A 16724-nucleotide genomic window follows, 5' to 3' on the forward strand; every position below is an offset into this window, starting at 1 on the left:
AAAATTAATTTAAAAAAATAAATAAATAATGAAAATTGATATTTAAAAAATTTTATTAATCATTATTTAATTATATAAAAAAATAATAATTATTACTGTTATAAAAGACATTGATTCAGTCATTTTGTACTTGAGTTATTAATTAATTACTTAATTAATTATTTCCAAGGCGGTTTTATTTTTTCTTGACTACGCCCGGGAGTCCGAAATTTATTTTTATCTAGAGTGAAATATTCCTGAAAAATAAATTTATAAATTAAAATTTTCGTTTATTATTTAATTGGTTAATTAATTTATTAAATAATTACAGTATTAATTGTAGTACTGATGTCCTCGATAGATTTTATCGGATATAATTCTTCAGATGAATTATTTTTTGAACTATCGGCTTTCAAATAATATTTTTTTGGTACTTCGCGACATACCAACGGCGAAGATGATTTATTGTTATCAGTAACATTATTGTCTAATGATTGGGTGGGTTGCATGTGCAGTATCTGTAATTTAATCAATAAATAATCTATAAATAATATGTAAAATTTTGTTCTTTTTTTAAAATAAATAATTTTTTTATTTGCAATTATGCAAATTTTTATTTGCAAAATTAAGAGCAAACTAATAGAGATATCTACTCGCGAATAAGGACCTTTTTTTATAGTAAATTGAATTTCCTACAGAAAAGTCTCTGATCAATTTTATCGTAAATTCAATAGTTTAGTTGAAATTTTAATTAAAAGTACAAATGAGATCAAAATTTACATAGTATCTGAACTTATTGAACTTTAAATTAAAATTTAGAGCGAACTAACAGAGATATCAATTCGCGAGAGGACCTTTTTTATAGGAAATTTAATTTCCTATAAAAAAGGTTCCTATCCATATTATCGCAAATCCAATAGTTTAAGAGAGATTTTGATTAGTTTTGTAAATGGCTAAATAACTTTAACTTAAAATTATAAGTTAGCTATCGATTTTATGGAAAAATGAACAGAGCATTTTAGATAGAATATTTAATTCTCTACAAAAAAAGTCTTTATCATTTTTCACCTCAACTTAATAGTTTAGTAATTACAGGCATTTCAAATGAAAAAAATAAAATTTACCATTTTTATATATTTTTTTAAATCGTCATCACTTTGCCGCGGTTGTAAATCGTCACTCGAATTACAATAAGTGGCAACAGACTCATCATAGTCTTTCTCAGTGTAATCCCTCTTCGTTTTTTCCTTTTCCTTTTCTTTATCTTTTTCTTTAGAATTTAATTTTACAGGCTCCAAGTACGTCGTGGTATTGAAATTCGAGCTACTCATTAAATTTAATAAATCAACTGATTTATCATGACGTGGTAATTGGAATGTCTCAGTATTGCCAGCTAGAGAAATAAAATTTTCTAATAAAAAAAAAATGTTTTCAGAAAAAGAAAAAATTTTTTAAATTTTATTTACTTGTCAAAATATGTAACGCTTGATGATATTGTTTCTCCATAAGTGAATGTAATTGTTCAGCAAGTCGCGATTTGGCATTATGATACGCCGTCAATTGAGTTTCATAAGCCTGCGCCTTTTTATTAGTCTGGGAAAGTCGAATTTCACACAAACGTTTTTCTTCTTTATGTTTCTCTTCAATTAAATTTATTTCCAATTGATGCCTGTAAAAAAAAAAAAAGTGTTAACATGTTAATTTTAAAACTAATTCGTTAATTAACAAAATACTTACTTGTCAATAATACTTTTGATCTTCCTCGCGGCGCATTCAGCGATGGCCCGTTGCTTAGATTCGAGCTCCAATTGAAAATTTAATTCAGCGGCGTCCAACTGAGCTTCAAATTCCTTTAATTTAGTATTTACCACATCGTCTACTTGTTTCTGATACATTTCACGTAGTTCAGTTTTCTTCAATTCTTGCTGCGCTATCAGAGCCTTCATTTCCTCCCTCACAAGACTCTAGTATAAAAACAATCAGTTTTTTTTTTTAATATATGATTATAAAATTCTTGTACTTGATATAATTCCACGTCAAATGAGTACCCACAAGACTATATTATGGCTAAATATTAATTATTTTATTTTATAGGGATAAAATAGTACTTTTAATTATTTGGTAAAACAAAATTTTTTTAAAATATATAAATGTTATATTCTTGTAGTTGATGTAATTCCGCGTCAAATGAGAACCCACAAGTCTTCTTTAAATACATGATCATTTATTAATGTAATGGATATAAATTATTTATAAAATATGACTTCTATACTTGATCCAAATACAGTCCACGTCACTTGGATAGCCTCACCTATTTTTTTTCAATAACTGATTCTTTACTCGCTGATATATAAAATTATCTGTATGTTTTATATTACTTAATTAAGACAAAACAAAATATGTTGTTAGTGTTCGAAAAACAAAGCGAGAATATCATGAGGGGGACATGCCACTGGTCGGCAGTTCGTCACATGGATAACCTCAGTCAAATTTATTGCGCAAAGGAATTAATTTGTTTCATTTTCGTATTATTATGTTTCAATATTATAGCGAGGTGAATAAATTAAAATCGATTTAAAACACCGAAATTGGTGACTATATAAAATAGGGCGCAATAAAATGTTAAGTATTGAAGAAATTAATAAAATTAATTTTTTACTTAATCAAAATTTTTTCCCATCTTGAAATCGCTAGAAGAGTGAATTGAAGTGCTAAAGTCATGAATAATTTCGTGTAAAACAATGAAAACTACTGAAAAAATTATAAAGGTCGAAAGAAATTCGCAACAACGCCAAGGGAACGTCGAATGATAATTTGCGCGGCATTTAATTCCATTAAGACTGTGAGGCAAATAGCGGGAGAAGTTGGAACAGCAGCATCTATTTCAACTGTGACAAGAGTGATAAGACGGGCAAAGCATCTAAAGAGAAAGAAATTGAAGAAAAAATCGGCTTTGAATCAAAAACACATATTAGCACGACTTTTATTTGCAAAATACAGTCCGCGGCACTTGGATATCCTCACCTATTTTTTTCAATATCTGATTCTTAATCAAAATTTTTTCTTCCTCCCGCAGATCATAAAAGTAATAGTTACATACATCAGGCCCATCTAAATTAAATTTTATCTCATCTGAAAAAATTACTTGTAGCCATTTATCTATCCAACCCATGTGTTATTTTGCAAATAAAAGTCGTGCTAATATGTGTTTTTGATTCAAAGCCGATTTTTTCTTCAATTTCTTTCTCTTTAGATGCTTTGCCCGTCTTATCACTCTTGTCACAGTTGAAATAGATGCTGCTGTTTCAACTTCTCCCGCTATTTGCCTCACAGTCTTAATGGAATTAAATGCCGCGCAAATTATCATTCGACGTTCCCTTGGCGTTGTTGCGAATTTCTTTCGACCTTTATAATTTTTTCAGTAGTTTTCATTGTTTTACACGAAATTATTCATGACTTTAGCACTTCAATTCACTCTTCTAGCGATTTCAAGATGGGAAAAAATTTTGATTAAGTAAAAAATTAATTTTATTAATTTCTTCAATACTTAACATTTTATTGCGCCCTATTTTATATAGTCACCAATTTCGGTGTTTTAAATCGATTTTAATTTATTCACCTCGCTATAATATTGAAACATAATAATACGAAAATGAAACAAATTAATTCCTTTGCGCAATAAATTTGACTGAGGTTATCCATGTGACGAACTGCCGACCAGTGGCATGTCCCCCTCATGATATTCTCGCTTTGTTTTTCGAACACTAACAACATATTTTGTTTTGTCTTAATTAAGTAATATAAAACATACAGATAATTTTATATATCAGCGAGTAAAGAATCAGTTATTGAAAAAAAATAGGTGAGGCTATCCAAGTGACGTGGACTGTATATTGATGTGGGTACTCTTTTAACTCGCCACAGTCTCCTCTACGTCATGGCACTATCAATTTTTTTATTTAAAAAAAATTTTTCACGAAGATCTCAATTTTCCCATCTAAACCTATCGACATTGGTACTTAAACTAACGGAAATTATCTTTTCAACTCAACATTCTAGGCCATTTTCCATCTAACACAAGCCTTAAAAAATAATAACACATTTGAATGTTCATTACCTCAGATTTTTTAGTATCATTAACATCTTCCAGTAGCATCATTTTATTTTTCTCCAATATGCTGACCCGATTCTCTTCTTCTTTCAACTTTAACAGCAAATTTTCCTTCTCCTGCCTCAGAACCATAAGCTCAGCTTCACAAGTGTCCAATGCCTTGTGTACCACAGACATTTCACTGCGTACTTCTGTATTCTTTAGACGTTCTCTGTGCAACTCTTGCTGCAGATTTTTTACCGTCTGTTCCAGCTGCTCGTTCAAATCTTTCGATTTATCAAAATCGCTTTTTAAATCGTCGCAACGTTGATCAGCAGCTTGAACGAGTGATTTATATTTTTCTAACTCACTAGCATGTTCTTCTAGAAGATTTAATTTATCTTTTACTGTACTCTCACATTTTTTTTCTGAATCCCTTAGAAGATTTTCAGTCTGTTTCAATTCTTCGTCTTTATAATTCAATTTTGAATTGAGACTCTCTACTTCCTGCTGGTGTTTGGCCATTAGTTCCTGAACATGAGACTGCAGCTGACTGTGCTCTGACTCCAAATCATCCCACCGGACTCTAAATTTATTCCAGACATCCTGGAACTTTGTTATGATGTCACTTTTGTCTTTATCCACTCGTATTGCTACTGCTATTTTTTCCTGTTGCTCTAGTAACCTTTTTTGTAATTCCTGGATCATTTGTTCGCAATGCTGGAAAAAATAAATATATAACTTTTTGTGATTTATCGAACAAAAAATTTTTTAAAAATATATGAATGTCATATTTTACTAGCTGATATAATTTCGCGTAAAATAAGTACCCACAAGCCTATATTTTAAATACAATATCACTTATCAATTTAACTGATATTAGTAATATATAAAAAATATGACTTTTGTACTTGATCGAAATATATCGATGTGGGTACTCAAATTAACGGAAATTTACCGGTTGATCCCATAGTCTCGTTTGTTTTTAATTTTCCTATAACCTTAGCCAATAATAATAACAATTTACCTCCCGACGAAATTTCTCTTCTTCCAACCTGATCCTCAGAATTTCGTCTTGACTCTTCGTGGGGTCTGGCGTCCAAAAATCCGTCAACGACAACAAAGGCTGCGACTTCCTTGTAAAAAAAATCCATTTTTAAAAATTATTTCAAGAAAACTAAATAAAAAGGAACAAAAAATAAATTACCAATCATCCTTTTTATTTTTATCAAAAAAAAAGTCAGCCCTGTCATGTCCCTCTCCAGACTTGTTGTTAAAATCAACTGATTTTTTTGGAGTACTTGTATTGAGTGATTTTTTTGACTCCCAGAGTTTTGTTCTCTCCATTATGGACATCGGGTATTCAAATTTATTTCTAGGTGATTCTATTTTATCTCTTGAAGTATTTAATGATAATAAACCTGGTAAATTATCATCATTATTATTATTTTTAATTCCTAAAGATGAAAATGATAAATTTTTAATTCCAAATCCATCAACTCCAGTTACAGTTCCATTTCTAGTTCCAGTGGCTCCAGAAATTCCAGTCACTCCATTAATTTCATTTTTAACTTCAGCTCCATTAGTTACACAAATTCCTGCTTCAGCTCCAATTCCAGCTCCATTAACTCTATAGTTTTTATTAAATTTTATTTCATCATATTTTTTAATTGGAGAATTAGTTGGTGTAGAAATACTGGAAACTGGAGTATGTAAATTATAATAATTTTTACGAGTCACTGGAAAACTCGAAGATGATTTAGTATCTGAATTATTTTTTTCATTTAAAAAATCACTGGACAAAGTATTGGCACTGAAACTTCCAGCACCAGTTCCAGCTCCAGCTCCAGCTCCGGAAATACGAAGCTCTGCTGGAGCCAGTTCGTAAGCCGATCGATCCAGACTGATATCTTTAACTTCAATTGCACTTATCCGATCTTCCAGAGACTGGACGTGCTCCAGCAATTCTGAGACAACTGTTGAGTTATTTAAATTACGTTGATGCTGGTAGTCCACCAAACTGTCATCAGACTGAGACGAGGCGACGGTGAATAAATCCGGAGGTATCAGTAGTAAGATATCAGTATCATCCGAATCACTCATAATAATAATAGATATTATTATTGTATCATTATTATTTTTATAAACATACCTGAAGATTATTTTACTATTTACACTTTGTTTGGTTAGAAATTGGATGTGTTGTTTGTTTGGAGGTACTTTTTTCAGGTTAACGCGCATGCGCATTAAAATGCCCGCGCGCGTTGTTTTTTTACCGCGAAAATTTTTTCAACTCAAAGTATATAGGTATACTTAGTGATGTAAGGTAGAGAAATTTTGTCTAATTATTTTTAGACGATTGACGTCAATTGATCAGCGGAAAATTGACCAATGGGCATTTTTTAAATTTAATGGTGGTTCCCGCGCTAACTTTAATAGTGCCCAGAAAATTAATATTGATAATTTTTTATGAGTGTGAATGATGAGTATAAATGTAGCAGACATACGACAATTTTTTAATTACATATAAAAAAATTAAATAATTAATATAATAAAATGAAGAAATATGCATGAACTAAATTTTAAATTTTCGAAACATGCTTTTTTTTCTTTTGATTTTATAAACATTTTAATTTATTATTTCGAAATTTTAAAAATTGTTAGATATCCGCTAACTTTACTATCATGTGTAAATGCAGCAGACATCAGACAAGTTAAAAATTATTTACTCTATTTATTTATAATTTTAAATTTGTCTGATGTCTGCTACATTCACACTCATAAATTTTTTTCCCGTCATTTCGCAAATAAGTAGAAGTGAAGAGAAATTTTTTATAAATTTTTTTACATAAACAAATTGTGCGGGTTATCAGTAATTTTAAATTTCGCGCATATGAATTAAAGCAGCGCATGCGTAAACATATATTTGCGCATGCGCGTTCTTGAACTATTTGTAGCGCGGGCTATCGCCAAGATGGCGGCGTAACCGTTTTAGGGCCAGACGTCTCAAATTGTCATTCGTATTTAATTAACTTTCATTCTGTCAATACTTTTTCCATCGATCAAATTACAATCCAAATAATTAAAATAACTATCGATTATCTCTTTGGGATAATAATTACAATTGTCAATCAAAATTAATAATGATAAATATTATTTTCTGTCTCAAATTGAGCTTCTGTTACCTGACAAATTTCGTCATTTTTTTTTTTCTTTATATCTGACAAACTTAACAATTAATTAATTACTCAACTTATTTTCATCAGTACTTTGAATACTTTGAGCAATTAATTTTGATAAAATTCCTCTAGTTTGTTGAACATTTAATTTTATTTTTAAGTCGCGGTTTAATAAAACATCTTGAGATTGTCTTGCCAAAAAAAAGTTACAATTAATTATTTCAATCGTGTGTGTATTTTAAATTAATTTAATAATAAATACAGTAATTAATAATAATAATGATAATTTTTTCGGTTAAAAATTTTTTTCCAATACCAAGTGAATGTGCCGCCATCTTGAGTTTCATTTGAATTTTTTTATTTAAAAATTTTGTAAAGAGTGAAATTATTTTTAGTGAGTGAGTGAATAATAATTGTGACTTAAAATTTAATTAATTTCTTTTGTTGTGTCCATTTAAATAATTTCTGAAGATCTAGGATTGGATTTGGTGAGTTTTCAAATAAAAGTTTTTTAATTTAATTAATTGTTTTAAGTTTAATTTTATATTTATTTAAAAGATGTCTTTCTTCAGTTTGGAAATCTACATGATTTAAAATTTTAATTATTTTTTTTTTTAAACGAAGTTGAAAACAAAATTTTTTGTATCTTGAGCTGAACTTTTTTTTTAATGATTTATATTTATCGTTTTATTGATTTCTGAATTCAAATTTTGAATAAAATTATGAGTGTGAAAATAGCAGATATCAAAAAAATTTTAAATTATTAATAAATAGAGTAAATAATTAATGAAATATAATTTTTAAAAATGCGCATTTAAAAAATTTTGAAATTAATAAGTGCATTTTTTATAAATATTATTTTTTAAATTATTTACTCTATTTATTTATAGTTTTAAATTTGTCTGATGTTTGCTACAATCACACTCATATAAAATTTATCTCAACCAGCAAATACGTAATTTTATAAAAAAAAAACAATTTACTGATCACTTTGAACTATTGTTAAATCTGACTCAAATGACTTTCAAAAAAATAAGCAAAAATATGATTTTGACATTTAATTTATTTACAATTAATTTAATCATACAAATGAAATCCACTAGACATAAACACCCTATTAGTATTATTATTATTTACATGAACAAGGACACACTTAATTAATTATTTACTGAAAATAAATAATTGATTATTTAAACATTTATAACGTATTTACAACTCCCTGAGGCTTAGTCTATCAATTCAAACCATATACCATTACAATTAAAATCACAATAATGATAATTATTATTATAATACATTCCACCACTTATATAATTAACGTACAAATCATCCAAAACAACATGCGTTCACAAAATAATTTTTTTTTTAATTAGCAAACATATATTTTTACAAATGTACACAAGCATAAATGTATACATATAAGAGAGTAGGGCCAATTGTATTTTTTTTGTAAATTTTTATCTGAGGTAAAAGACCTAGTACCCGATCAAGGAACTAGTACTCGATCACTCCATGGACTAGTGTATCTATTAGGGTGGTCGTTAAAAATTAAATTTTCTCAGACGTCCCATAAACAGCTTCTTTTTAGTGAAAAAATACCTGGGGAATTTGGTTTTTTCTTTTTAAGTAAAAGGAACACGTGCCTCAGGACGATCAAAGTTCATTTTTCGATATCATCGCGGTTTTTTTAAATATCTCATGAAATATGCAAATTAAAGGAAAATATCATTAGAACAATTTTGTAGGAAATTAAATTCTTGACAAAAAAGGTCATATTCATTTTTTTTGTAAAATGTGTTTTTATGAAGATATTTTAAAAAAACATATTTTAGATCTTATGAATAGAGCGTTTTAAGGATTATAAATGCTGAAAATAACATTTTTCTAAGTATATAGAAACTATAACAAGCATTAATGATTGATATGTTACGAGTTACATGTTGTCTATATTTAAAAAAAAAAGTTTTTAGCATTTGTAAGACTTGAACCCAATTGATAAGACCTAAAAAAATTTTTTTAAAAATATCTTCATAAATACATATTTTATAAAATAAATTAATATGACCTTTTTTGTTGAAAATTTAATTTCCTACAAAATTCTTCCCATAATTTTTTCCTTTAATTTGCATATTTCATGAGATATTAGAAAAACCATGATTGTTTTGATAAATGAACTTTGATCGTCCTGAGGCACGTGTTCTTTTTACTTAAAAAGAAAAAACCAAATTTCCCGGGTATTTTTTCACTAAAAAGAAGCTTTTTAAGGGGCGCCCGAGAAACTTTAATTTTTGACGACCACTCTAATGTCTATATTTAGTAAAACTTAGTAAATATAGATATACAAATACAAGAGTGATCGGGTAATAGTTCCCTAACCGGGTACTGGGTCTCTTACCTTATAGTCTTTGTAGAGAAAAGAATTGAGTAAATTGATGACCCCAAGTAGTGGGGCCATTTTAACATTTCGACAAAAAAAAATTTTTTTAGTTAACTATTTATTTCAAAATCACCTACTCGTAACAAATTTAAAAATTTTGTATTAAAATTAAAAACAATTGGGTAAAATAAATAACCAGTCATTAAAATTAATTTTGATAATTTATGGAAAAAATTCAATAGAACAATAATTTTTGGCTGAAAAATGATACTGCATTTTACCCTACTTCCCTCTATATATTTATAAATATTTCGCATTATTTGCTTATATGCAAATAATGCGAAATCAAAATTCATTCATTTGTATTCAAAATATTCGTGTATTTTCAAATTACTCAAAAAATCTGAAATATTGTATTAAATTTTTTACAATTTTGATGAAAATTTATTTGTCAATTTCGAACCAAATATTCGATTCCTAATCAAATAATTTAAAAACCAATAAAGAATTAAAATTTTAAAAAGTTATTTGATTCATACTATTCACACATTTCACACATATATACATATATATTAAATTTTTTTTTCTTAGTATTTAAATATGGTTTTAATTTATTTACATAGCGCGAGAAATTAGAACAGCTGTCTATAGGTATTGAATGTAACATATAACTCAAGCTTAATATTTTTTTTTTCTATCATATTTATTATTTATAACTGTCTATTACTGTGGCGGATGAGCGCAAGTTACTTGTCGTGAAATCGAGAGTGTATTGACTGTAATGAACGTGTGATGATATCAATATACTGTATAGTGATGCTAATCTCAGAAAAAAAAAATACGGACATAGCTGTTCTATCCCTCGGCTTAAATAATTCTTTACATCATCATTTTATTCTAGATTATATAGTTGCTCAATTATATAGATGTATAAATTTATATTACAAATCGCTCTATAGAACGTTATATCTAGCACAAAATAATTATGTTATTAATGGTAGCTTTTAAATTATTTTCGTTTCAGTTTTTTTTTATCCAAATATTTACTCTCTTTGAAAATTATTTTTCTAATTAAAGTGATTGATTAACTATTGAGTTTACGTAAAAATTTATAACAACTTATTTTACAGGAAATTCAATTTCTTATAAATTTATTTATATACATTTTATATATTTTTTTTATATTCAAGCTGTTATTTTAATTTTAAATTTAAAGAGGTCATGAAATATTTTCGAAATTAATTAATTAAAAAGACTCGGTGGGAGGGGAGGGGGGGGGATTTAAAAGCTACCGATTAAAAATAAAAAAAGAGGAAAGAATTTAATATTTTTATTTTTATTCAGCATTTTGGAAGACAGGGTATTTATATAATAAATAATAAAAATATATATTTTTATATTTATATTGATAAAAATAAATGAGATTTTTGTCGTTAAAAAGTCGACTGTTGTTAATCGTATAAACTCAATGTCGTTTTATTTTCGCGAGTAAAAATAGTCGGTACTTAAAGACCTTAAAATTTAATTAAACTGATGCTCTGTTGACATAAAATGTTATTGGCATTAACTTACACAAGTTTAATGATGTCCGTGGATGTGTAAGTGTGTGAGTATTTTAGCTGGGGGTGTAGCGATGGGTGATGGGTGTTGGGTGAAAGACAGATTGTAGTATCTAGATTCGAGACAGCAGACAAACCGTCTAGTGGAGAACCTACGACAAGGTGGTTGTTGTAAATCTTGGTAAAATAGTTAAAAGCATGACGACGACAGTAAGCGCATCAAGATAACCGCAGCATTGTAAACCACAGGCTGATGTAGACGATTTTGAATTGCTTAAATTTTCTTCGTTATCACTTTCCTCTTCCAGCTCTTCCATCATTTCTTTAAACATTAATTCGTCTTTGCTCTTTTTATTGTTATCAATGTTCCATTTTTTAGAATCACGACGTGAATTTGTATTACGTGACGTTGATGGTTTTCCTATTTCTGAAAATAATTTAACGATTCATTTTTATTATTTTTAGTCAATTTATTTTAACGTTTTCTTTTTTTAAACCATAGCCAAAGAGATTCCAAACAATCAGGAAAAAAAAATTTAGATTCATGTAGATCTAAAATTTGGAATAGATCTCTAGATCAATGATCTTGAATCTTTAATTATTTTAGATCCATATAAATTTCAAAAGATCTCATACGATCTCAACAGATTTTCCGAGAATTCACAAAAATATCAATAGAGATTTATCTAAATAGATCTAAATTTATGAAGATTTACCGAGAAAAAAACAATATATGGTTAAAATATATAAAATCATATATTTTGCAACAAAAAAATATATAATATATTATATTTTATATTATAAACAATCATATAGAGATTTTTGCTGATTTAATATAAAATTATATACAGTAGTAAATATATGTATTCCATGTAACTTATATGTTTTTTATATTGAGCTATACATACATCTAAATGTACCTTATAATATATTGTATCGATATATTTTTTTTTATATTCAAAAAAATATAAATTTTTTATAAGAAATGAAATAAATGGTAGCATATGATTTATATTATATATGGCACCATAAATTTTCGTTGTTATATTTAAGCATATATTTTATTCGGTGTATACACAATATAAATAAATTTTTCATATATGATAGAAATATATATTTCATATATGTTAAACATATAAGGACTCGTATATGATAAATATTATATTTTTTAATATAAAACAAAAAAAAATATGTGTCAGAAACAATTGTTTAATTGGCCACATATATTTTTTGAAATTTGTCTATATTTCGACCATATATGTTATTTTCAGACAGGTAGGGCTACAAAGATTATCGGAGATCTCTAATAATTTCCGCAAATTTCCACAAATCTTTGAAGATCCTTCAAAAGATGAGATCTGCCTTGATCTCTGTAGACTTTATTTTTTTAGACTCTGGCATATCGATTGAAAAAAAAAAAATTGATCGATTAATAAAAAATAAATTTTAACATTTTAGTCGATGGATAAATCTAGTAAAACATAATTTAGACTTAAATATTTAACCTTAATTTAGACTGACATATTGATGTCACTGTATAATTGATTATAGCAAATTTACGTGGACTCGACAGTTGTATTCTATAGATATCCATAACATTTCAACAGAGTAATAGATTTCTACTTTTGAATATAAGACAAAAGATATAAATGACAAAAGTAAAATTAATTTTCCATTGTAATAGATCTTGAGCTTATAATGGACTAGTGCAGTCCTCAGGAAGTAATAATGAGATCCGTTGAGAAAATAATTAAATTTATCATTATTATTATTATTTCTTTTATTTTTTTTTTATTTTCGACAATTAAAATAGTTAATTATTTAATGACGTTAATTGGAAGACATGGATACTATTGGGTTCGTTTGACTATCAACAACAAGAAAAATTAAAAAATATTATTAAAAAAAGAATATTAAAACGGTTGTATGACAAAATTGATATTGGAAAATTACGAGGGCTGTCATCGGACAGAAGTCGCGTTGGTTTTTCTCCCATCGATTTACTCTATATATGTTTCACATGCTGAAACATTCTCTAAATTAAATGACCTCGGCTACTAGTAAATGAACACAACTTTACTTTCATCTCAGAATTTTCATTTTTTTTTTAATTTCAAAAATCATCAAATTAAATTTTGAAAAAAAATCGTGTTGGAATTTTTTTTTCTAAATAAATTTGATTCATTTTTTTGGTGTCCGTTTTACCCCTACACAGAGAAAATTTTTTGATAAAATTTAACCTACAATTTGGAGTAAACCTGGGCTAAAAATTAAATAAATACGCAAAGAATAAAAATTGATTCCTTTTGTTTTATTTTTTATTTAGAAATTACTCGAAATTGAGTTTTTTTTACCTACAATTGAACACTATTTAGGAACGGAAGAGTAATTATTCATCTAGACCCAATTTTACTCACAATTAACGAGTAAAATTTATTAGATAATTCTCCCCGAGTAGTTTTGCTAAAAATAAATACTCACTGTAAATTTTAATTCTGCCATCATTTTCTCCTAATGAATTGGTTGCAATACAACGAAATGAACCAAAATCTTGAATCCGTACATTTTTAATAATCAGTTTCATCGTCGTCTCATAACCGTCTGCAGTTACTTCTGATTTATAATTATTATCTGTGAGAAAAAAAAATTTTTTGTAAATTAAAAAATGTAAATCTTGTAATTTAATATTTAACGATATACTTTTTTTTTCTTTTTTATTTAAATACTATAAAAATGAGGTTAATTTATGACTTTATTTTATAGCGTAATTACAAAAGTACGTTCTCGTTAAAAACATAATTTTGATGTACGTCAACTAAGTCTTAGACCGCTAAATGGGATTGTAACGATAGTTAACTTTGAATTATAAGTAATATATAATTTAAACTCAAAGCTTTGATTAGAAATTATTTAAATATATGAGTATTTTATTTTTTATTTTCATTATTTTTATGAATGTGAATGTAGCAGATATCAGACAAGTTTAAATTATTAATAAATAGAGTAAATAATTAATAAAATAAAATTTTAAAAAATGCGCATTTAAAAAATTTTTAAATTAATAAGTGCATTTTTTATAAATATTACTTTTTAAATTATTCATAATTTTAAATTTGTCTGATGTCTGCTACATTTACACTCATACTATTAATATACAAATAAATATTATTTTGTTAACTATCTCTAATATTTTTAATTTTTTAAAATAAAAATAACTCGTTAACTATCAAAGTTACAAAAAAATTTATAGAGACTTTTTTTATAGAAAATTTAATTATCTACAAAAAAGTATTCTTAAGTTTTTTTCATAAGTTTAACAGTTTACTTGTAATTTAAATATAAAGTAATGAATTTATAAATTTAATAAAAAATTTTATAGATAATAAATTTTTTTAAAAATTTAGTCTCATAAACTTTTTTCATATTATTAATAATAATCGCGTAATTTAAATTTAAATAACCGAATCTATAAATAAAAAAATATAAACCCATTTGTGCGGACGGTACAGAGTAATAAAGATAAAATAAAAAGTTGTTGATGATAAATGTCTTTTTTTAACAACTTCATAAACTACTTCATTAAACGTCGGTTACTGCAAGTTTATTCGCAGATATTATATCAGCTTCAGCTTCTGCTCCTGCGGTAGCGTTTAGAGTTACCCGGTGGCAATGCGCAATGTGAGCATAAGGAAAATTATTCATTTTACTTAACTTTATATAAAGCAAAAGCTTGACAAGTCTACAGCTATACTACATGTATTTAACAAATAGCCCTTTCCTCTATTTCTCCACCCCTTCCCCTTCTCACTTTACCACCCGCTGTATCTTTTACCCCTTGTCCCTGCGGTTCGTAATAAAGCGGCTTACAAAGTTGTACCCAAAGACTTAATTACAAATGAAAGTATTTATTAAATGTTGACAATATTATACAAAGTTTGTTAAAACTTACCGTTTACTATTGTTTCGTTGTTAGGTCGCGTCCAGTAGACAATAGGCCGCGGATAAGCCTCACTGTGGCATTCAAGAACTAGCATTTGGCCTTCGTAAGCTCCTATTAGTTGGTTTTCAATCCAAATCATTGGCGCAACTATTTTATTTAATATTATTATTATTACTTTTTTATTAGAACGAATAAATAATTCATGTTTTGTTAAATTATACAATAGCGTTAATATTAAATGCTGGAGTTGAATAATTAATATTTAAATACCGAGTCAAGTGTTCTTTATTTTTTTTATTTTATTTTATTTTTTTTTTTTTTATGAACAATAGAATCTCATGAGAAAGGCTTGAGTATTTAACGGAATAAAAGTCAGTTTTTTTGTAGTAAATTTAAATTATATTTTTTTTCCGATATATCAAAGTCTATAATAATCGATTGTGAAAAAGGAACCAAAATATGCATTCAGATTTTTTTTTTTGTACGAAGAAACCTACGGGGCAAAATGGAAGAGTTAAAAAAAGAAAGATCCATTATGCCCCATTTTTATAATAAAGTGAAATTGATATAAAAAAATGTATGACGAATTATGTAGTTTAAAATAAATCGATTTATCGAAATTGAGTTGAATTTTCGTTTTAATAGAAAAATTTATAAAATAAATTTTATAATTTAAAAAACAATAAAAATTAATGGTTTAAAGTTGAACGAGCAATTTATATATACTTACAATGAACGATGAGGACTATTCGTTTACTAACAGATGGTGGTACACCATTGGAAGCAATACATAGGTACGGACCCATGTGCAGACGAGTTACTCGTGTCAATGTTAGTTCCGGACCCTCTAGAACAGGTACTGCAATATTTATACCCGCGTATATATATATATATATATATATTGTAAGTAAATGAATGACTATTTCCATTTAAATTCACTGTAAAAAATTTCGGAGTGCATGCAAATTAAATCTAGAATTCTACTCGCAAAAAAAGAATATAAATTACAGTTTTATATACACAGAAAAAAAAATTTTCTTAGGGTGAGAAAAAATTTTTTAGGAGTACTAATTAATAGTATATTACACATCTAGGGAAGTAAAGTAAGAAATATCTCAGATCACATGTAATTGTTGGCCGAGGCGAAGCCGAGTGTGTAAATATTATTTTCATGGTACCAGCATCGAAACTTAAGTTTTAGTGTCTCTACAGCCAGTCGAAACAAGCTAATTTCAAGCCAATGTTGCAAACAACTGCTAGCGAATTCGCAATTCACAAATACATTTATATAGCGTGCGGAAACATGCGTGTTTCTGCCCTTGGGAAGAAACACAATTGTTTCTGCCCGGTATTAGTTATATTTAATGTTTATTTGCAGCCTTATCACTTTCATTTGTTTACTTGTCACTTCAGTTTGCTCATTTCATTTTTTAAGTGACAGTTTTAATTAACTAAATAAAATTACTAAAAAATGAGTGCAAATAATATTTTTGTCTTATTAACTATTTAATAAGTGACTGTAAATCACAGATTTCTCATTCTCTAACAGTTCTCCCCATCATCGGCTTGAAATTATAATGAAGTTATAATTTGTTTCTTA

At 27.3% G+C, this 16724-nt stretch overlaps 2 protein-coding genes across 2 annotated transcripts in view; both read right to left on the reverse strand.

The window, feature by feature from the left end:
- Window positions 1-35: 35 nt before the first annotated feature.
- LOC103570433 (synaptonemal complex protein 1) lies at window positions 36-6289 on the reverse strand. Its single transcript, XM_008548173.1, has 8 exons — window positions 5277-6289; window positions 5097-5205; window positions 4097-4789; window positions 1717-1943; window positions 1446-1648; window positions 1104-1372; window positions 309-497; window positions 36-236 (listed from the first exon to the last, which is right to left on the reverse strand). Exons 1-8 carry the CDS (start codon window positions 6170-6172, stop codon window positions 159-161), a joined length of 2664 nt encoding a protein of 887 aa, XP_008546395.1. The 5' UTR covers window positions 6173-6289; the 3' UTR covers window positions 36-158.
- Window positions 6290-10986: 4697 nt separating this feature from the next.
- The window catches only part of LOC103570432 (lachesin), a 54103-nt gene continuing 48365 nt past the window's right edge, over window positions 10987-16724 (reverse strand). Inside the window, exons 5-8 of the mRNA XM_008548172.2 lie at window positions 15855-15971; window positions 15134-15271; window positions 13666-13815; window positions 10987-11611 (exon numbers count right to left, since the gene is read on the reverse strand). Of these exons, the coding sequence (XP_008546394.2) occupies window positions 11337-11611; window positions 13666-13815; window positions 15134-15271; window positions 15855-15971 (680 nt within the window). The 3' untranslated portion in view covers window positions 10987-11336. The remainder of the gene's footprint in view (window positions 11612-13665; window positions 13816-15133; window positions 15272-15854; window positions 15972-16724) is intronic.

The sequence above is a fragment of the Microplitis demolitor genome, chromosome 4 (genome assembly GCF_026212275.2).
Source record: "Microplitis demolitor isolate Queensland-Clemson2020A chromosome 4, iyMicDemo2.1a, whole genome shotgun sequence".
Taxonomy (NCBI): domain Eukaryota; kingdom Metazoa; phylum Arthropoda; class Insecta; order Hymenoptera; family Braconidae; genus Microplitis; species Microplitis demolitor.

Bases quoted from the DNA above. Each gene is read 5' to 3' on its own strand.
- LOC103570433 (XM_008548173.1), bottom strand. From the start codon at position 6,172: ATGAGTGATTCGGATGATACTGATATCTTACTACTGATACCTCCGGAT. The intron at 5,206-5,276 runs GTAATTTATTTT...TTTTTTTACAAG, and splicing joins AAAAATAAAAAGGATGATTG to GAAGTCGCAGCCTTTGTTGT. The intron at 1,649-1,716 runs GTAAGTATTTTG...TTTTTTTTACAG, and splicing joins ATCAAAAGTATTATTGACAA to GCATCAATTGGAAATAAATT.